Source organism: Botrytis sinoallii, assembly GCF_014898435.1.
Source record: "Botrytis sinoallii strain Bc 23 chromosome Unknown BSIN_005, whole genome shotgun sequence".
Classification (NCBI taxonomy): domain Eukaryota; kingdom Fungi; phylum Ascomycota; class Leotiomycetes; order Helotiales; family Sclerotiniaceae; genus Botrytis; species Botrytis sinoallii.
The window spans coordinates 802,044-823,880 of NW_024066032.1; the positions used below are offsets into that span (position 1 = coordinate 802,044).

Genomic DNA, 21,837 nt, shown 5'->3' on the forward strand with positions numbered 1-21,837 from the left:
CAAATTCATTCTCAAAAATACCTCCTATACACCCTTTCTTCAATCTAACTTCCTACTTTCAATCGTGATACTTCACTTCAACATTAAACGGCTTTTATCGAATCATTAACTTGAACTCGGCAGATTGTCTACAAACAGCCTTTCGTTATCCTGAACCTCGACAATAACCAGCCAACCGGGTTCCAATAATCTCTCTCCGCCATCAATATCGTACAACACACGAGCCGCATATACCTTTCTACCTTCTGCCTTCTGTCTTTCTGCCGAAGACCTTAAGAGAGACCTTGGCCATTTCCTGAAAGGCTTGCCAAAACTACCGAGGGCGCGCATATCAGCAAGCTCAACTTCGATACTGTTACCTAACATATTTCATCGTCGTACAACCTCCTCATTCTAAATCTTCTCGACATACAACTTCATTCATCTTTTCATCTTATCAAAGCGACAATAAGTGTGTCGATGCAGACGATTATTTCATCAAGGATATTGCCTCTTTCGAGTTGTTGAGTCGAGGGGAGGATCTTTTAAGAAACTGAGAAGGATATTATACCTTCCTGGATGAACAATCGCAGTTATGGCTTCAACAACTACTTCAACTTCATCCTTGTCGCCAAGGCGACAGAAGACAGGCGTGGGATCTTTTACTATCAATGAGCAAATTGGTAAAGGGAGCTTTGCCACGGTCTATCGGGGTACACATATGGTATGTAATTGAGTAGATGGCAGCCTTGTCATCTTATCTACTGTTTATGATGATTCTTGAGAGCTTTCTGGACCTAGATCTCTACAATTCCTGTCTCATATTCTCTGATACTTCTAATGCTAACGCGTCTTATCACAGCCCAGTGGGAATCTCGTGGCGATAAAGTCCGTAAACCTATCCAGACTGAATAAGAAACTCAAAGATAACCTATATGTCGAAATCGAAATATTAAAAAGCCTTTACCATCCTCACATCGTTGCCCTGATAGATTGCAGAGAGTCTGCTTCGCATATACATCTGATGATGGAATATTGTGAATTGGGGGACTTGTCGTATTTCATTAAGAAGAGGGATAGACTGGCCGATAACCCTACGCTTTTTGATATGGTTAAGAAATATCCTATGCCAGTTGAAGGCGGACTCAACCAAGTTGTAGTTCGACATTTTTTCAAACAATTGTCAAGTGCTATGGAATTCTTAAGGGAACGGGACTTCGTACATAGGGACGTTAAACCACAAAACTTACTTCTCATCCCATCACCGGAATGGATAGCGAAGAGAGCGAAGGGTGGACCAGAAGCTATGAAAGCGAGCAAGGAATCCGTTGTGGCCATGGTTGGAATCAATTCACTACCGATGCTTAAATTGGCCGATTTCGGTTTTGCTCGATCGTTACCATCTACTTCGCTTGCAGAGACTTTATGCGGTTCACCCCTTTACATGGCACCCGAAATTTTGCGTTACGAGAAGTATGATGCGCGAGCTGATCTCTGGTCTATTGGAACGGTTCTTTATGAAATGATGACAGGAAGACCCCCTTTCAAAGCAATAAATCATGTTCAATTGTTACAAAAAATTGAGAAAAATCAAGACGAAATTAGATTCCCTAGTAGGGGTATCTATAGCAGAGACTTGAAGGATATTGTGCGACGTCTCCTCAAAAAGAAGCCGGAAGATCGAATAACCTTTCCAGAATACTTTGCTCACCCAGTTGTGACCGAACCAATTCCTGGCCTGGTTGGAGATGATCGACCAAAAGAAAAATCTCCGGAAACTTCAATTGTCCGTCAGCCATCTTTGAGAGATCGTCAACGTGAAAGTCCAACTGTCAAGCACATTGATACGGCATATGAATCATTAATTACGAGAGATATTGGGGAGCAATCTCCAAGAAGTCCTAATATAGAATCCAATCAACATTTTGGGACACCAGGTCACAACGCTGGACGTCCTGGGTCGAGAGATCGACCTCCTCCAATTTCTGCTGCAACTGCTCCAAATGTGGATACCTTACCCAGACAAAGAGACCGCAAGGATCGCACGGAACCAAATTATGCTCCAATTGTAAGAACTGGGTCCAGGAAACAACGTTACGATGAGCAAGCAAATTTGCAAACCAAAACCGAGATTCAATCGAGTAATTCCATAACTGAAGCCGAGCAAGATGTTCGTGATGCTAGAGAATATGTTCTAGTTGAGAAGAAAGCTGTTGAAGTCAATGCTTTTGCTGATGAGATGGCTGCAAATCCAAGACTTGGACATGCTAATTCAACGCCTAAACAATTACCTAGAAGGCATACATCAATGGGAGAACCAAATTCAACAACAGGAGCTGTAGCTGTACCGCCTTCGCGCACAGTTCAAAAAGCATCAGGAAGAACCCAACCAGATACATCATCCGCGAGAAATTCATATGGTTCTTATGGTAAAACTGGTAGTAGTCCATCAACTGCTTCAGCTATAGCTAAAGCACTTCAAGGCGCAAGTGTGAGAGTATTTGGAGTTTCTTGGTCTCCAACTCTCATTGGAAAGGGTCCATCTCCACAACAATTATACAATCCTTATCCCACTTATCCTACACCTAACGCTGGGTTGATTGGAGACGGGCGACCTATTGATGAGGATCAAAGAGTTGTCAATATTATTGAGGATTCTGCAACTCGAAGTGATGTTGTTTATGGATTTGCTGAAGTCAAATATCGACAACTTATCCCTTTAGCACCTTCTATGAATCATGGCCTAGGAGGTCCAAATCCCGAAAGAATGGGTGATGCTATGGATGAAGATGATGGTCTTACCGTGGAGGCTATTGTCAATTTATCCGAAGAAGCACTTGTATTATATGTCAAGTCATTATCACTTCTTTCAAAATCTATGGATATCGCAGGAGCTTGGTGGTCACGAAAGCAGCGTGGTGGAATCACTAGTGGAGGTCACACTCCAGGAAGTGATTCATCTTCAGCAGCTCAAGCAGGAAACCGTATTAACGGTGCAGTTCAGTGGGTCCGAACTCGATTTAATGAAGTCTTGGAGAAAGCAGAACTTGTTCGACTTAAATTGATCGAGGCTCAAAAACGACTTCCTGAAGATCATCCAGGGCACCCAAACAATCGTTCAACAGCTTCAAGATTGGTTGGTGGATCTTCAACCACTGATGGTGTTGTATTGAGCTCTGGTATAACTGCTGAAAAATTGATGTACGACCGTGCTCTAGAAATGAGTCGTACAGCAGCTATCAATGAATTGGCAAATGAAGATCTCCCTGGTTGTGAAATTTCATACACAACTGCCATTAGAATGCTCGAGGCAGTTCTTGAAAATGATGAAGAACTTATTCCTCGAAAGAGATCATCAAGTCTACGGGAAGATAAGGAGAAATCTGAAGGGGGAGAAGTTAATGGTATCAATTTCGGTGATAGAAAAGATGTCTTGAAAGGTAAACATAATTCTTGGTTTTGTGAAAGGTTATATTTGTAACTGAAATGCTAACTAGAAACTAGTACTTCAAATGATTCGGACCCGTCTTCAAGTCCTCAAGAAGAAGATGACAGTTATTGCTAAACATCAATCAATGCCACCTCCATCATCTCCACGTCGAAGTTATAGTGGAGGAACTACTCCTACCATGAATAATACTCCACCGAAATGAACCATATACAGACAAGCAAGAAAGCTGGTCTTTCGATTAGTCAAATGCATTATGATAACATGGACGTAAACGCAAATGCATAGTTTGGGCGTCATTCGAGTTTAACATCTTTCTATCTTTTTTCTCATTCATTTCAGGCTGATTTTTTTGTATGAGTTTTTAGAAATCTTTGGAATTTCTTTGTTTTTATGTGGATTAGGTTGTTCTTTCCTTTCCTTTGGACTGGAGTACTTGGATCCTTGATTCATATGGGGATTTCATTTGAAAGCAGGTACATACGACGTTCACTTCGTCTCACAACCTACTGATGATTATGATGGAGGGTTGGAATGGTTAAGATTGGCGTTTTTTTTTTTACTTCATACTAGTATCGTCATTTTCAGTTATTGAGAGCTTCCGAATACACAAACTGCTCAGCGTTTTCTTTTCTATTTCTTTTCAAATTTTTGCAATATTCAATGGGGTTAGGTTGGGAAGGAGGATGGATGGATTGAAGGTGTTTGATAGAAACAGACACGCACACGCAAATGAATGGATGGATTGAATCGGACACTCCCTCTCCTCTCTTATTGGCGCGATACACCCAGGGATTTATTTGGATTTGGTGTTTAGTTGGGACTTTGATTTTACTTGTTGGATTGGATTGGTGGTTTGGGAGGTTGTTGAGGGATTTTTTTGAAGTTTGGTTGGTTGTGTTTAAGAGGATGAGGAAAGGGGATCATCGGATATGCGTGCGTGCGTGCATGGATTGCATTGATTTGTATCGTTGTATCTGAGAAGATATCTTCATATCATGTTATGAAATGCGGAAGCGGAAGCGGAGGTTGTGGATAAGAAGTCAGGAAGTTGGTCAACTAGCAAGTGAGTAGGCAGTTAAGAATGATCAGGATTTAGGATATTGGATTTCGGAGATTGGGACAGGAATAGGATGGGATGGGATGGAATAGGACAGGGTAGGATAGTATGATAAAGATGTATCAATCACAATATGAGTGATCCGTAACTACTTAGGTATGTTGAACTATTCGTGAGTGAGTGAGTGAGTGTGTTTGAGTAAATTACTAATCACCGGTTTCCTTTTCTTCTCCTTTCCCTTCTTGGTGATTCATCCACTCATCCATTCATCCATTCATTCATCAATCACCGCATCGAGCGCTGCTCACCCATGATATGTACATAAGATGAACAATATAATATATAAATATAAATATTTATATATGTATGTACGTACGCCGTTGGAAAGTAGATAATAATGCGTAAGCGGGTAGGTATGAATATAGTAGGTATGAATATCACATATACACATACACACTACAAACCACACATCTCACATCACATGGCTCACATCACGTATGACATATCACACATCTCACATCTGATCATAGACTTGATACTCATTCTCATGTCGAGGTAATCGGATATCGTATGCTTCGATATACTATACTATGCTACGCCATACTATCCTAATATCCTAATCCTAATATCTCAATACCAAATACCATATATGCAACCTCTCTTCCTCCCTTCTCTCCCAAAGATCTCCCTCACCCAGGTAGGTAGGTAGGTAGGTCGGCACGGTATACTTGCTCACAACCCACCCCATCTCAAGGATCTCAAGAATAACAAGAAGAACAAGAAAAACAAGGTGCGTTGCATCCAGCAGAAACGTAATGTTTCCATCCATCCATTGTTTCCTTCCTTCTTCATCGTCCAAAGTAAAGTAGGAAGTAGAGAAATCAAGAAACATTAGATAGATACCCCCACCAGAAAACCCCTCCCAAGCATCTTTGCCTTCTAGGTATAATTGCGACTCCAACTTTATAGTTGCGTAACGTCAAGCAAACCGTCATGTTTTCCACCCAATCGCTTTTCCCGATATTGCATTGCATTTCATTGTATCAAAGAACTTCAATGCTCAATCTTCAAGTCAATTGCCACAAAAAAACAGTAGATACCCCCAAAATCAAAACTCCTTCTTCCCAATGCTTTTAGGTATAATTGCGACTTAGAGTCAAGCAAAACGTCATGTTTTGATCGCCCAAAACAGTAGATACCCCCAAAAAACTCCTGGTATAATTGCAACTCATGAAAGAGGAGTCTCGCAAAACGTCATGTTTATGTATCATTTTTCCCTCCCGTTCGCCGATGCCAGTTTAGATCGTAAAACATCTTTGTAATGAGAAAAGAAAAAGTAAAAACAGTAGATACCCAAAAAGCTTTTGTAAAAACCCTTCTCCGAAGAACGAAATAAAACACCATTTTTTAAAAAGAAAATGCGTGTACTGAATGAGAATTGGAGTTTTTTTTTTAATTTTCCAATGGGATGTGAACATTCTTCTCGCCTGCAGGAATAACGGTATCTTCTTTCTCACCCTTGAGGTTTGGTAGTTCATCAATAGATTCCTTGATGATGGCGAGAGCCTTTTGAATATCTTCCTCGCTGATGACAAGAGGTGGTGCAAGACGAATAATGTTCTCGTGGGTTGGTTTGGCCTATGGATTGTTAGCCGTATTCATCTCAAGTAGTTTTCCATCATGAAGTAGAAAAGAAAAAACTTACAAGTAAACCCTTGCTCTTCATCAACATACACAAATCCCAAGCACTGTGACTACCAGTCTTTGACTCATCAATGACAATTGCGTTTAACAAACCCTTTCCTCTAACCAACTTAATTATGGGACTGTTGAAATCTTCCAATCCCTTTCTTAAGACATGACCCAACTTTTCAGCTCTCTCAGTCAATTTTTCTTCTTCCATGATTTCCAAAGCACGAATAGAAACTGCACAACCTAATGGATTACCTCCATATGTAGAACCGTGAGTACCAGGTTCAACAGTGAGCATAACTTCCTTTGAACTCAAGACGCAAGAGACTGGGTACATTCCACCAGAGATGGCCTTTCCGAGTGTAACCATATCTGGTTTAATACCAGACCATTCTGAGCAAAGCATACGTCCAGTTCTACCAATACCAGTTTGGATCTCGTCACAGATCAAGAGGACATTGTGTTTCTTGCAAAGAGCATGAACCTTTGCAAGATAATCATCATCTGGGACAACAACACCAGCTTCTCCTTGAATTGGTTCGACGATAAAGGCAGCAGTATTCTTTCCGTGGGCTTCGAGAACAATTTCAAGATCAGATACATTGTTGAATCTAATTTGTCTCTTGGTAGTTGGGCATTCAGCACCGACACCTGGAACATATGGGCCATAGTTATCGCGAGACTCAGGATCGACGGACATGGAAATGGCGGTCATCTATAATGTAAATATGGTATTAGTATCATGCAATAGAAACAATTCGAGCGCAGCGAGCTATGGGGGTTTGGGGGCTTGCCCCCATGAAGAAGTTGTAGATGACGCTCCGCTGGCCCTCCGGGGGCCACTGCCGTGGAGGCAGACTAGAGGGATATGAAATAACGAGAAAAGATTAATGCAACATACCGTTCTTCCATGAAAGTTCTCCGCCGCTGCAAAAATGAGGGCCTTATCCTTCTCAACGCCCTTAACCTTGTACGCCCACTTCCTCGCAATCTTGATCGCCGTCTCTACCGCCTCAGCTCCCGTATTCATTGGCAAAACCATATCATAACCAAACACTTGCTTAATCTTCTCCGCCCACTTAGGGAAAACGTCATTATGGAATGCTCTTGAGGAAAGCGTTAGACGTTGAGCTTGCGCACACAGAGCCGCCACGAGCTCCGGATGACAATGGCCTTGGTTGACAGCGGAGTAGGCAGAGAGACAATCGATGTAGTGGTTTCCTTCGGGGTCCCAGACGGAGGATCCAGAGGCGCGGGCAAAGACGACGGGGAGGGGATGGTAGTTGTGGGCTGCGTAGGCGTGTTCGTCGTGGATGGCGGAGGCGGTGGAGGTGGAATGGTATTTGGATTCGGGGATGCTGGTTACGGGGGAGAAGGTGGGGGCGGTGGCTTTGAGTGTGCTACCGGTACCGTTGGTGGTGGACAGGGTGTCTGCGTGGGGAGCCATGGTTGATGGGAATGTGATTTGTGATGAATGTTTTTGGGGGTTGTGCTTTGTGGATTGTTACTATTATTTTGAGATTATGTTAGAAATTGAAATTGTGAGATGAAATCGAATTTTGATATGTAATTGTAAATAATTGTAAGATGTTGTGTTGTGGTTGTAGTTGTTGTAATGATTGATAGGAAGTGTAGGAGGAAGTGGGATGAAGTGGGATGAAGGTTTGAAAGGGAAGATTGCTTGCTTGTACATAAAAGTACACCCAAGGATTAAACTAATAAGGATTAAGTCACGATTTAGTACAATATTTATTACTTACTTTGTATTTATGGTATAATGTTCGCTTTGTTAATAAATTGTATGTAAAATGTCGATATCAAAAGTATCAATGGTAGATAGAACAAGTCGAGTCAAGCCAAGTCAAGTCAAGCCAAAGCAAGGGATTCAAGCCTCTTTATATACTCGAGTAGACCGGGAGAAAATCATATTTATCTACTTCTCTTCCTTCATCATCCAAAACTCACTAAACCCCTAAGTGCAAGTATATCCCATCTTCCCACCCAGCTGATCTCTCCATTGACTAACAGAAATTTCCCAAATCAAGACCATTCTACCATTTTACTCGCGTTTCCTGTCCATCCTGCTTATACCTGCACTTAGGGGAACAAAAGATTCCAAAACACATCCGTTGCTTTCCGTCCCTCGTCACCCCTTGCTTATAGGGTTCGAGTGAGGCGGAGATGATGATTTAGGGTGTACTTTAGTGGATACGCATAGTCTAAGTTTCTGCATGTACCTAGTCGTTCGGGGGTGAAAAGAGGATTGAGAGGGTCCAAGATTCATTTGGATCCTATCATTGGGGCTTTGATATTCTAAGCATAATCGTTCCGAATTTGATTGGATGAAATGGGTTTTGGAATCGAGGAACTTGTCTTCCAAGGAAGCTTCTCTTTGGAAGGGAAGGAAACATTTCTTTTCTAACAGAGACGGTTTAGAATGATTGAGTGATTGAGTGAGTGAGTATGAGAGGTTAGATATGCTCGAGATATGATCTGAATGATGTGTTAGAGTATATACTATCAACGTCGGGACATACATATATGAGATGGAGTGTAGTACATACAAAAACAAGGGTTTCAATAAACCATGGTTTGTCCAAAGCCAAGAGATAATGATAGCGATACAGAAGATTCAATTGATTGCTAGACATGAGATTTGGTAATTCAAATAACTGGTTGGTGAAAATGGGCATCCCCGCATAGTAGAAAACATCGAGAACATCCGTGGATAGACTCGATAGATATCATTCTTGCATTCTTGGAGTGCTCGTGTGATGAAAATATGACAAGGCATTCAGGCATTCAGGCACCAACACATCAAGGCATCAACACATCAAGGCATCAACACATCAAGTCTTCAATGTTCGGTCGGCTAAATACCGGCAACCACTCCCACCACACAAACACGTGGGCAGCTTCTTAGGAAATTACATCACGCACCAGGACTATCGTAGAAATAATTTATATGTCCTCCAATTGTACAGATCACATACATTGGATATCCCAAATTTTTCTTCCTCCTAACATTCTTTTCCTCTCTTCTTATCCCATCTCATCCTCATGAACAACTCATCGTCATGTCCAATCCAATCCCGTCCTCTACCAAAGAGGTAAAATCTTCTTCACCACCTACAATACCATCACCTCCTCCTCATCACCTCACCCACAACCTCTCAAATTCAGATATTCAAGAAAATGGTCTTCACGCTCTAGTAAACATTCAAACCGCAAAAGATATTTGGACATTCCTTCTAGTATTTAGAATTTTCAATTCTTTTCTTGTCAAAACTTTCTTTCAACCCGATGAATATTTTCAAGCTTTAGAACCGGCTTGGGAATTGGCTTTTGGAGAGGGGAGTGGTGCTTGGATTACTTGGGTATGTAATCTTTTGACATTTTTAGTGTTTTGATTCTCTTTAAGTTTTGTGGGCGAGGGAAGTGGAAACGGTTTACAGAGGATGGAGAGGAGAGAGGAATAGAGACTACGGTAGTGATTTTACTGGTGAAAGGGGGGAGGGAGCGAGGGGCAATACATTGAGAAAAGTTTCTCTGTTGTTGTTTCTTGATATACTATTTCCAAATATTCGGCCTCCACGGCAGTGGCCCCCCGGGAGGGCCAGCGGAGCGTCATATACATACCTTTGTTCATCTCATTCCATATAATACCAGTTTAAATCAATTGACTATTTCTCCTTTATGGGGGCAAGCCCCCAAACCCCCATAGCTCGCTGCGCTCGAATAATAGATACTAATTAGATTAAATAGGAATGGCATTATCAATTACGATCTTCATTACATCCAACTCTTTTTGCAGCTGCATATTATTTAATAGATAAACCTATGGAATTTGTGAATTTCTTTCCTCAATTTAGAGCTGAAGTTTTAGCTGTATTACCAAATATTATTCAAGCTATATTTGCCGCAGCTTGTGACTATTATACTTGGAAAATGGCAGAGAAAATGTATGGATTGGGTAGTAGAACTGGTTATGTTACTGTATGTTTATGTCTTGATTATTTAGAGGAATCGAAAACTAATTTTGCTCAGCTTCTCATGAGTGTATTAAGTCCTTGGAATTGGTTTTGTTCAACAAGAACTTTTTCAAATTCTTTGGAAACTAGTCTAACAATTACTGCTTTGTATTTTTGGCCTTGGGATATGGCAATTAATTCTGGAGAGAAAATTAAAGAGGGAACGAAAGATGCATCAACCACGTCTATATCTAGAGGTGTTTTCCAAACGACGGAATCCGTGAACCAGTAAGATTTCAGGAGTTCTGTATTTGAGATTCATCATCTAACTACAATAGTCTTCGATACTCCCTTCTTCTTGCAGGTATTGCTTGCATTCTTAGACCAACCAATCTTTTAATATGGTTTTGTGTCATAATGCCAATCATCATGTCCCTCATACCTGGAGTATCTCCAAAAACATCTAAATCACCCATCCCACAAGATTACATTATTCTCCTTAGAGAAGCCATCTTATGTGGTCCGATCATCCTCATCATCTCAGCTATTTCCGATCGTCTCTACTTTGGAGAATGGACATTTCCACCATATCAATGGCTTCATTTCAATATCTCTCAGAATCTAGCCGTATTTTACGGCAAGAATGATTGGCATTATTTTTTCTCCCAAGGTCTACCACTTTTGCTACTCACTTATCTTCCATTCACGATTCTGTCGATTTTCAAAACCTACACACCATCTACAATACCAAATCCAGAATTCACCTCCAACCTCCAAACAATTCTAACACAAATCACTGGTGTGATGATCTTCGTCTTAAGCACAATCTCTCACAAAGAAGTTCGATTCATTTACCCACTTCTACCTATTCTTCTCCTTCTAACTGCACCATCAATTACATCTTTCTTCACACGCGAAACTCAAATCCCCACAAGCGATCCCTCGAAATCGAAAATCGAAACTAACACAATCCGCAAACCTCTTTTGACTATCCTCATTCTCCTCAATATAGCCTTGGCAGCTTACACAACAAAAATCCATCAATCCGCCGTGATATCAGTAACTACATTCATCCGCCACAAATACGAAACAGAAATGCTAGATGCTCAAGGAATCCCTCTGCATTCTCCAGATGCATACACATATCTAAAACACTACCCCGCTTCATTCGACGAAAACGCGCCTCCTTCACTCAACATCAACTACGACATCAAAAAAGAAGAAAACTCCCAATATGCCCAAAAAATGATGGGGACATCCACAAACCCAGATTGGGAGGGAGGAACAGCAGACCAAGCGAAACCGTTCGTGGGATTCCTGATGCCCTGTCATAGTACCCCGTGGCGAAGTCAATTGGTGTATGAGGGATTGGGAGCCTGGGCGCTAGGGTGCGAACCCCCCGTGCATTTGGAGGTTGGCGAGAGAGAGGGGTATAGAGATGAGGCGGATAGGTTTTATGATGATCCGCGGAGGTTTTTGAGGGAGGAGATGCTGGTGGATGGGGAGGGGGAGGGGGATGGGAAGAAATTGTGGCCCAGATATATAGTGGGGTTTGAGGGGGTGGAGAAGGTTGTTAGGGAGTTTTTTTGAGGGGGGTTCGGAGGGAATGGGAGAGGGAGAGGGAATGGGAGAGGGAGAAGGAGCGGGTAAAGGAAGGAAGATGAAGGAGATTTGGAGGGAGAGGAATACGCAGTGGATTGATGATTGGAGGAGGAGTGGGGATGTAGTGGTTTGGGAATTTGTATAGCGGGTTTGTGGGATGTTGTTTTTGGGCGGGGGATGAGATAAAAGGTATGAGGGAGGTATCGGGAGAAGAGAGAGCAGTAGATGATGAATGATAATTGATAATTGATGATTGAGGTAGGTAGGTAGGTAGGCGGAAGAAGAACGGGTATTAAAAATAGAAGATCTTATATAACATGTGAAAAAGATAAAAAGATACAAAATAGATGGGTGTTGTGTGTCTATCTATCTACCTATCTATCTCTCCACCCCTTCAATTTTCACAAAAAAAACATCCCAAATATCAAACGATAAGGGAAATAAACACGGAAGGTTGGGTTGGATATTGATATTGATATTGGTATTTCTCTCTCTTCCTCTCTCTCTCCCTCTCCCTCTTTCCCTCGCTTTCTCATTCTTATTTTACCCTTCATCTTTTTTCTTTCATTTTCCCTTTCTCATTTGTATCTATATATCTAGATAATTAATCCATGGATATCGTACGGATCAAATCATATCATTAGACATGTATTTTATATTCTTCTATTCTACTCTTCTCTTCTCTTCTCTTCTACTCTCATACCCTTCTGTACATTCACCCTGATTCTCTCACAACCACTCTCCATACCCTTTCATATCTTCTATTCTCTATGCATCTCTCTCTCTCTCTTAAAAACCCTTCTATCCCCAAACCCTTCATATCAAATCCCAGTTCCCAAATCCCAAATCCCAAATCCCAAAACTCGAATCCCAAACCGTAAGAAAATCTTTTTCTAACCCTCATCTTCCACCTCCAATTCTCTACCCCTTCCTCCCCTTCCCATCCTTGAAATCGATAATCCCCTCCTAAATCCCCAACCCCTTAACACAACACCAAAGCACCACCGGCACAACCACATTATCATTCCCTCCCGTGAGAACCGCCTCGGTCAAACTCGCCACCCCCGCCGCCACAATACTTTTCCCCACCGTAACACTCCATCCATCTGCTCCCTCCTCCAATCCCCCCATCTCCCATCCACCCCCCCTCACCCACCCCTTCGCCCCTACCAACGCCACCGCAACCACAACCATAAAAGCCATACTCCCCTCCAAACTCTTTCCTCCTCCCCAATACCATTTCCTCTTTCCCCACCTTCTCCCCACCAAACTCGCCGCCGCATCACCCAATCCTACACATATAACTCCTGCCACCATAGCAATTTCCCTCTGTCTCTGCGGGATTTCCCATCCTTTCCACGGATCACTCACTTCCCCTTCAAGAGACTCAGACGATAAAAACCTCTCAGAAGCGACTCCAGATCCCGAAGCAGAATCAAGCACTCCCGTCGAAGAATAAGAAGAAGAAGAAAAAGAAGACGAAGAAGACGACAAACTCCCCAAACTCAACCACAAAGGCACCGCACATCCCACCCCCAGAAAAATATGACTAACAACCACCGGTCCCTTCAAATCCCTCCCATCCACATACGGCGTTAAAAATTTCGCCAACGCCCTACTAATCGGTGGTAACTGACTCGCTCTCAGTAAATCCAGCAGTAAAAATACACCCAACACCAACGCCATCGCCAACGCACAATAATTCGGATCCACAAACGTCGACGGCAACAGAATAAAAACCATCATGAAATGAAAAACTTTTCTCCTCGTATCCACTTCATATATTTTCGAAAGACGGAACACAATCGCGAGACCCGTAATGATAATGAGAAGCCAGTAACCCAAGAGTATAAGCCGTGTATTCGCCGCGCCGAAATCCTGAGTACGAATACGTTCTACCCATCCCTTTTCCGCACAAATCTTTACTCGTTCATGTAGTTCCAAATCATCGGAAGAATAAGAACGAGAAGTTAAGGGAATCCATCTCTGCAAATTTGCTTTCACAACCTCGAATCGAAATTGTGGTAAATCTCCAAACATATATCCCAGTGCCCATCCCACAGGTTCATAACCTTGCAATGCTTCTCTGCCTACGTACTCTCTGATGCCCAGTAGGACAATAACGAGGATACAGATATATACATAAACAGCATATGCCCATTTCCGAATCGAAGCTTGTTTATATGTTAATTTAGAAAATGACTGAAGACTAATAGACGCCGATCTTTTCTTCCGACCCGAAGGTGTTCTAGTTTTTAATTTTGAAGGACTAGATCCTGGTAGGGTATGTCTTCTCGAAATACCTGAAATCTCTCCATCTAAGAGGGAGAATTCCGAAGAATGTACTTTTCCACCCTTTCCCTGTGAATAATGACGATGAAGTTCATCATCACTCGTATCACTGACGAATCTATCTTTAGCAAAAACACTCAACGTATTTGTACCAAATGATAAAGACCTCCTGCTGAATCTGAGCCCCGAATATTTAGGATCAGGTCTTCTAAATCTCCAGGTGGGGACTCGAGCTAATGCAACACCCCATCTAAGAACATGTGTACAAGTAACTAGAATCCCTATACCACCACCCCAAAGAAGTGCTTTGAGAATTACCGCTTGAGGAGATGATGCTCTGAGTAGTAAACTGATAAGAGCAGTTGATAGCAATTGTAGTTCGGCTGCTAGGAGACTAGTAGTTGTAAGGTAGTAAAGCGTTGTACACAAAGCTTGATGAAGTGGTGGTATTAAAACCAGAACCTCAGGATTCAGAGGTAATGACTCTCTACTCAAGAACGGAGCTCTGGTCAATGTTGTCGTAAATAATGGCATACATGCCAATACCCAATGTAACATATCTCTCCCTTCGAGACCTCCAATAGCAGGTATTAATTTCTTCGGTAACGTTGATATTGCAAGTATCATACTTGGTAATAGACCACTAGGATCACTGACTGAAAGCAAAATCGAAACGAGCATTGTTATTGTAGGGGGATATAATAAAGGAGCAGGATCAAATGTTGCAGGTATAGTAAGAGGGAATGGCGAATTCCATGGCGTTCGCGAGCTTAGATGTCGTAACAGTCGAAGTGGATATAAAGCTATTAAACCACTTATAATAAGAATTTGACACCCAAGTTCTTCATAGTCAGCATAGTTTCTGAAAATCTGGAGGTTTAAGCATACCATTCTTCCACAGATAGAGTATTTCCTCAACTCCTTGACTCCGATATATTATACCCCCCACAAAACATAATAAACACGCCTCAGTCGTTCTCCTCATAATTTCAATCTTCCTTCTCTGTTTAAACTTCTCAATCAATTTTTTCTGTTCCTCTTCCGTAAGTATCTTCGAAGTCGGTACTGTAGATCTAATCCTCCCATTTTCCTTCCAACGAATTTCATCATCCAAAATCGCCGGACTCAACAATGGACTAGGCGTACTTGATATATTACCATCTACACCTCTCAATCCTTTATGTGGTTTTATTCTCGGAGCAGGCAGACCTTTGAGAAAATGTTCATCATCTGCCTCAGTCCCACTATCGCTATTCGTAAATTCGATATACCCATTTGACGATCCATCGACTGTTACCCTGACACCATTATAAAATTCATCGTCTGTGTTTTGTGCCGAACGTAAAGGTGATGGCGAGACGAGAGCTCCTGACGAAGATGTTCTCGTTCGAGAGCTAGAAGGTCTGAGATTGAAAGAGGATTTAAAGGAAGGCGGTTTCGAGGCAGACACTCGGGAAGTCCATTCTTCTCCCTTCGAATTCCCAACAACCGGATTCCTCTCACTCCTTTCGCTCCCAAACGGGATCTCCTCATGTCGTTTGTGATATGGATGTGGACTCCTTTCCAGTCTCGGAGCCCTCTCCCCCATTATAGTATCCCTCGTCTCCCCTCTTCGTGCAGCTTCCTCTCTCAATTTCTGCGCATGCGATTGTTGGGTGTGCGATTGCGATTGCTGCATAGTCGATGGCATCTGCTGTGTTTGCATCTGTAACTGTATCCGGGATCCCGAGTCCTCCCGTATCGCAGCCTTCAGCCCCAAATCCAAATCTAACTCTTCCTCCATTAATATTATCCCTCGCTATGAATCTCAATCCAAATCTCCCATTAATTCATTACTCTCTTGCCGACCAGACCTCAATTACAATCCACTCTCAAAGTCTCGTTATCTCAGAAATCTTGGGAATTAAAGTGGGCGCAAAATAGAAACGACAATTATGGTTGAATATTGAAGATTAAAGGAGAATGTATCAAACTACCTAGTGATCCGTGGCATGAAAAATCTCATGATTACATTACGAAAGCTATTCACATGCCAGATCTTTGAATCATTACTCCCACGTAACCAATCCACAATCCAGAGCCAGAATCCACGAGGCTCTGATTCCGCTAGCGGCCGCTTCAACATCAATTTTCTATAAATGGTAGGGAGAGTAACATAAGGCTGATATCAGATGTAGATCATTGATTTTTTGGACTATTTGACCCATTGGATGATATAATGTTGAAATAACATGTTGTCAAATGCTAGGTACTTCGACACTCCCATTGTTCGAGATTGAATATAGTAATAAGAACAGTATTGTCACATGGTTTCTGAAGGAGAATTCACAATGAATCGTAATCAATTAGATGAATTATTGATAGAATAATGATTCTGCTCATTTGCCCATCCGAGATCAAATCACGCTCATCAGGGCCGAGAGACTCAAGAGTTCGCTGTGCACGTATGTACTTGGTAGTATAATATATGTATGTATCATGCTAATAAGTAAGTCCAGGAAACAAGCCCACCAATCCGTTCCACCCCATGTCATTCATCAATGCATAATTGCTCAGCTCGCTCAATTTTTTTTTTTGGATATATCTCGTTGATCTTCTATCCTTTCATTCTTTCCTCTCATTGAATAGCATTTCTTGGACCGAGAGAAGCCCCATTTCACAATCGTTCAATGTGTCATCCCGTACCATCTGCAACGAGAACTGAAAATGTAAGAATGAACAAGTGAAAGGAAAAAAGTTACCGGAGATAATCAATGGAGAAAATCAATGGCTCGTATCCATATGCCGCTAAAACGCCCCATCGCCAAGTATATGTTTCTTGTGATGCCCAATCCACCATGTCATTAAAAATCAATTGAATATAAACCAGCCTCTAAGACGCCACCACATGGTATGCATCCATGAAACCTCATAACCCTTATATGCATCCACCGACCCCTGCCATAATCGCAAATGATAAACTCCTGATTGTAGCCATTCTTCATTATAGGGGTATTGCGCTTCCCTTTGCGCCAATATTTTCAAAAAGAAAACTGAGAGAAAAAAAATAGATTGTGATATGAAATAAAAATTGAATGAGAATGTTTTCCCAAGGTGCTTTTTCAAAGTGCCATTCATACATGTCGCGCATGATAGAATGGATTGCTTGTCCAGAATAAAGATTAATAGTCCCTTGGAGAAAATCAGCTCAATTGCCTTGAGGTTGAGTCCCTGTGATAATCGAGGAGATAGCCATGGCACTTCGTGAAGTTGAAGACGATCCAGGGTTTGATGTATTGGACGAGGTACCGTTGTTCTGGTAAACTTGGTTCGATGAATTGACAGAAGCGCCATTATTTTGAGAAGGGTAACCCAAGTGAGGAGGAGGCAAGAGGGACGGAACATTATTGCATTGAGTAAGATGATTCGAAGAGCCGGAATTAATAGCATTATTGTAGTTAGAATGGCCAGAGAAGTCGCTCGGAGGGTTGACAGAAGAGACATTATTGCTCTGAGACATTTGATTTGGATTTGTATAAGGATTCATCTTGAAAAAGTCTTCTGGTGAACTAACATTTGCGCCATTCATGTTCTGAGACCGAGAGGCCATTGAATTGGCAGCAAAGTTGTTATTGTTGTAAGAAGCACTTTTCATGAAATCGCCATTGTTGTTCTGAGTATTGCGAGAATTATTACTTAACAGACCCATGGAGGAATTGTTCATGTTTTGAGAGCGAGAGGCCATGGAATTGGTGAGGTTGTTATTTGCGCTGTATGAACCACTGTTCGATGAACCCATGAAAGAGTTGTTGCCATTTTGAGGAAGTGGGGTCATTGAAATATTGCGGGAAGGAGTGCTCGATGAACCCATGTTATTGTTGTTCTGAGATAGAATTGACATGGTACTGGCAGGAAGCCCATTGTTTCCATAAGCGGGGTTAGAGGATAAAATGGAATTATGATTTTGAGTAAGAGAGTTCATTGAGCTTGCAGGAAAACCGTTATTGCTGCGAGAAGGCACGCTCGTTGAACCCATCAAAGAGCCATTGTTGATTCCAGAGAGACGGGCGAATGAGCTGGTAGAAAAGCCATTGTTGTGAGAAATGTTGCTCAATGAACTGACAGAAGAGCCGTTATTGTTAAGAGAAGTGTTGAGCAAAGAGTCATTGGGGAGCGGAAGGCCACCTGGAAACGTCATTGTCGAATTGTTCAATGGTCGTAAGGCTGTAGCCACGGCGCCCTTGCCAGAGTCAAATGAACCAGCATGAATCATTGCAAGAGACGACCTATTACTAGTGATTGGTGTAGGGATTTGATATCTTTCCAGTTGACTTTGCTGTGTGTTTTGTTGCAGACCTTGATTGCCAATTTGTCGAAGGGCATCGTTAGATTGCTCAAAGTTTTCGAGATCTTGCCCAGTCATTTGAAAGTCTTCGCCTAAATTACCCCGAATTGGTACGTCTTTTGCAGGAACGATGGCTTGTTGGTCATTCTTTCTCGATTGCTCTTGCTGGTAGACTTCTTGAATCTTCGGCTTCAATGCTCTCCAACCTCGTTCTGAGCCACCATCTCTGAAAATTCGAACGGCTGCTTTGAATGGCTTGGTGTTGATGATAAAGTCCTCTGGAATATCTGGGAGATCTCGCTTCGCAAATGTGAGGAACAGGATTCTCCGGCTTTCGCGATTAGCATCATTCGGCTTGCGACCTTTTGCTCTCTTCTCACGGACTGCTGCTTCGATTTGTAAAACGAGCTGCATGATCTTTGCGTTCTCGGCCTTCTTTGCTTCGAAGAAGGCATCACGATCTTCTTCCAACTTTTCCATCTTCTCTTCCCAAATCTGGCGGGCGGTGGCTTTCTGCGCATCATTATGGGTAGGATCCTCACGATATGGATCGGGTGTGAGTGCTTCATATTCCTTTATGATGTTTTCGACGTCGGCAATCAAGTAGTATTTGTATAATCTGTGTGTCGACGTTTGAATTGCTCCAGGGTCTCCTTCTTCGACGTAATCATGAGGTTTACCAAAAGAGTCGTACATGCTAACGGGAATGCACGCCAACAGTCTGTCAATGACAGGCAGGGAATACCTGTGTTGTCGATGTTTCTGGATACGATCTTCTCTCTCGATCTTTCCCTTCCAGCAGTTGAGACACCACCTCTTTTTCCAAGCCCAGTGGGTTCTGCTGGCATCTTTGTTCTTACAACCAGGTTCCATGCAACCTTTCCCTCCCAGAAGATCAACATATTGCATTGCTGATAGCCCTGGAATTTCATCAGGCAAATTGTAACCATAGTTCTCTCTGCGGCAATTTATATGGATAGATTTCAAGTCTCTAACCCAATTGCACCAGCTGCGGCAGATGGTACGAGCTTTTCGGAGAAATATAGGAGGGCAAAATTCGAGAATGCGGATTACAACGTCGGCTGGTATCTCAAGTTCTTTCTTCTTTACCTTCACACAACAGTTAGATCTATCGACATGTGTATGAGTGAGTGGGCACACTTACTACCTCCAACTTATTTGTCTTTTCAGCGTTTTCAGCCTTTCCAGCAACCTTCAATAGCCTTGCCTTCTTCGCGGCAGCCTTCTGCTCTTCCGTTTGAACCTTGCGCTTCCTTGGGTTGGCAGCTTTAGTCATTTCCAAGTCCATGGGTGTTTCTGACCGACTTTGCGTACTCGATCGAGATTCTACAACAAGTAGGTTTTCAGTTTGAGGATGTTTTTGCGCTGGAGCCAAAGTTGGTAAAGATGAACTGGATAAAACTGAACTGCTCGAACTCGATCTTTCTAGATTAGGGATTGGGCCTTGTCCACCTTGTCCGCCTTGTCCGCCATAGCTTGAATAGGATTGATTTGCGAAAGTTCGAGAATCTTTTTGTAGTCGAGCAATCATCTGCTGTTGGAAGTTGCTTCGATTCGCGGGGATTTGCGAGGCAAGGACTGAATCCGATCGAGAGAAAAGATCGTCCATATTTTGGGGGTATTTAGTTGCAGGGTTTTGTTGTTGAAGTTGAGGACGTAAAGGTTGATTCGAAGAGAGTGAATACGAATTATTGCTGGAGGGGTAAGTTTGTTGTTGAGAGTAGTTGTTTGTGGTCACTGCTCGTAATAAATTGGCAAGTTGTGGAAGTTCGGTTTGACTTTGAGTGACATTAAAGGAAGATTGTGGTCGGTAATTGGAATTATTGAATGGTTCTTGTTGTATTGAGTTTCCGGGACGAATGTGAGAGTTAAGGTTACTCGCAGTCAAGGGCGAGAAGGCCATTTGATTCATTTGACCACTCATTGCAGACGATTGAGAAGTTGAACTAATGATATTTCCAGAATATGGAAGCTGAATAACATTATTGTCTATCATCATGCCTGTGGGCGATTCTAAATCTCGCATGGTAAGAAGGGTATTATATGTCTCATCACCAGAAAGTATTTGCTGAGCTGGGAAACTAATATTGTGACCTTTGAATGAAATACGGAGAGACTTCAATAACACTCCCTTGACGACGTCTCGAGCGATACCGAGCGACTCTTCAAATGCAGTTTCGAGATCGATATCCGTATCGCTCGATGCGAGAGATGATATAGGAGGAACACTCATATTATGATTGGGTGTATACCTCGTATCAACCGATGGGTTATGAAGTCGGTATGGGTGAAGGTCAATCGATGGTGATGAGGATGTCGAATCGCTTTTTCCCCACCCGTAATCAGTGTCAATGTGTAATGTTCATCCAAAGATTTCCCGGATCCGTACAATAATTTCTGCTGAAGGTTGATTATAGTTACTAGAAATCGAATGAGATTTGGTGGTGACAGGTATAATTATTTAAAAGGAAAGCCTTTTTTTCCGCCGATGTGTGGTTGTCGTGGTGGATGGTGGATGATGTTGTTGTGTGATTTCTCGAATTCTTTTGTAGATGATGTGGGAGGAAGTGAGATTGGGGGAATGAATTGTGAGATGAGATTCTTAAGGACCACCGTATCGAAAGTCTGGAGCTAAAATTGGTTATGGTGGTAGTTGTTCAATTTTTGACTGCCCAGTGATTTTAGCCCGAAACCTTTTTCTCCCTTTCCTTTCTTGACCGATCCTCCGATCCTCAGCCTCGGTGCCACCACTCTTCAAAATTGTTCAACTGACTGATGGATTGATGGGTTGATGGAATGACTGGTGGACTGATGGACTGAGGGATTGAGGGACTGAGGGACTGACTGATGGATCGATAGACTGATAGACTGATAGATTGATGGACTGTACAGGCAAGGCAAGCTCATCGATACCCAACTCTTGTTTTTCAAAAGTCGTTACCGTTGAAATCAATGTCGTTGGAACGGTAAACCGAAAGCAAATGATTCTAATCCCAAGAATGATTAATTCATGGATTCGGATCGAATCTCGAGTTGAAAGAGAAAGAGGGAAGAGAAAGGATTTGATTTTCCTGTTTTCAAATGAGTCGTGAAATCGTCTTTGCTGTCTTTGCTTTAACTTGTTTAACAAGGTTTTAATAAATCGAAGAAAAGGCTACTCTTGGACTAATAATAGTAGATTTATTCGCCCTTTCTTGGTGGTGTACGGTAGTATACTATAACATGAGGTGGGCGGTTAGTTTTCACAACGGGCGGGTAAGGAATTGAAGATGGATGTGTGTGTGTGTGTGTGTATGGATGTGTGTGTGTGTGTGTATGTGTATGTGTATGTGTATGTGCAGGTAGGTATGTGTATATCCTAAGAATTGATTAGGATTATGATTATGATTTTGATGTTGTGTTGTGCTGTGTTGTGTTGTGTTGCGTTGCGTTGCGTTGTGTCGTATGG

General features: G+C 42.2%; 5 protein-coding genes across 5 annotated transcripts; 2 read left to right on the plus strand and 3 right to left on the minus strand.

The window, feature by feature from the left end:
• Positions 1–574: 574 nt before the first annotated feature.
• On the plus strand, positions 575–3,632 carry EAF02_003451 (uncharacterized protein; the record flags this gene model as incomplete). The annotated part of the gene is made up of 3 exons (XM_038899499.1): positions 575–703; positions 842–3,419; positions 3,484–3,632. 3 exons carry the CDS (start codon positions 575–577, stop codon positions 3,630–3,632), a joined length of 2,856 nt encoding a protein of 951 aa, XP_038760426.1.
• A 2,307-nt stretch (positions 3,633–5,939) lies between these two features.
• Positions 5,940–7,626, minus strand: EAF02_003452 (uncharacterized protein; the record flags this gene model as incomplete). The annotated part of the gene is made up of 3 exons (XM_038899500.1): positions 5,940–6,125; positions 6,193–6,894; positions 7,081–7,626. The coding sequence occupies 3 exons, from the start codon at positions 7,624–7,626 to the stop codon at positions 5,940–5,942; spliced, it is 1,434 nt and encodes a 477-aa protein (XP_038760427.1).
• A 1,630-nt stretch (positions 7,627–9,256) lies between these two features.
• EAF02_003453 (uncharacterized protein) lies at positions 9,257–11,897 on the plus strand (the record flags this gene model as incomplete). The annotated part of the gene is made up of 5 exons (XM_038899501.1): positions 9,257–9,556; positions 9,945–10,175; positions 10,227–10,438; positions 10,489–11,644; positions 11,697–11,897. The coding sequence occupies 5 exons, from the start codon at positions 9,257–9,259 to the stop codon at positions 11,895–11,897; spliced, it is 2,100 nt and encodes a 699-aa protein (XP_038760428.1).
• An 821-nt stretch (positions 11,898–12,718) lies between these two features.
• Positions 12,719–16,031, minus strand: EAF02_003454 (uncharacterized protein; the record flags this gene model as incomplete). Its single annotated transcript, XM_038899502.1, has 2 exons — positions 14,933–16,031; positions 12,719–14,886 (listed from the first exon to the last, which is right to left on the minus strand). Exons 1-2 carry the CDS (start codon positions 15,825–15,827, stop codon positions 12,719–12,721), a joined length of 3,063 nt encoding a protein of 1,020 aa, XP_038760429.1. The 5' UTR covers positions 15,828–16,031.
• A 1,200-nt stretch (positions 16,032–17,231) lies between these two features.
• On the minus strand, positions 17,232–20,622 carry EAF02_003455 (uncharacterized protein; the record flags this gene model as incomplete). Its single annotated transcript, XM_038899503.1, has 2 exons — positions 17,232–19,478; positions 19,534–20,622. The coding sequence occupies 2 exons, from the start codon at positions 20,620–20,622 to the stop codon at positions 17,232–17,234; spliced, it is 3,336 nt and encodes a 1,111-aa protein (XP_038760430.1).
• Between the last annotated feature and the right edge of the window lie 1,215 nt (positions 20,623–21,837).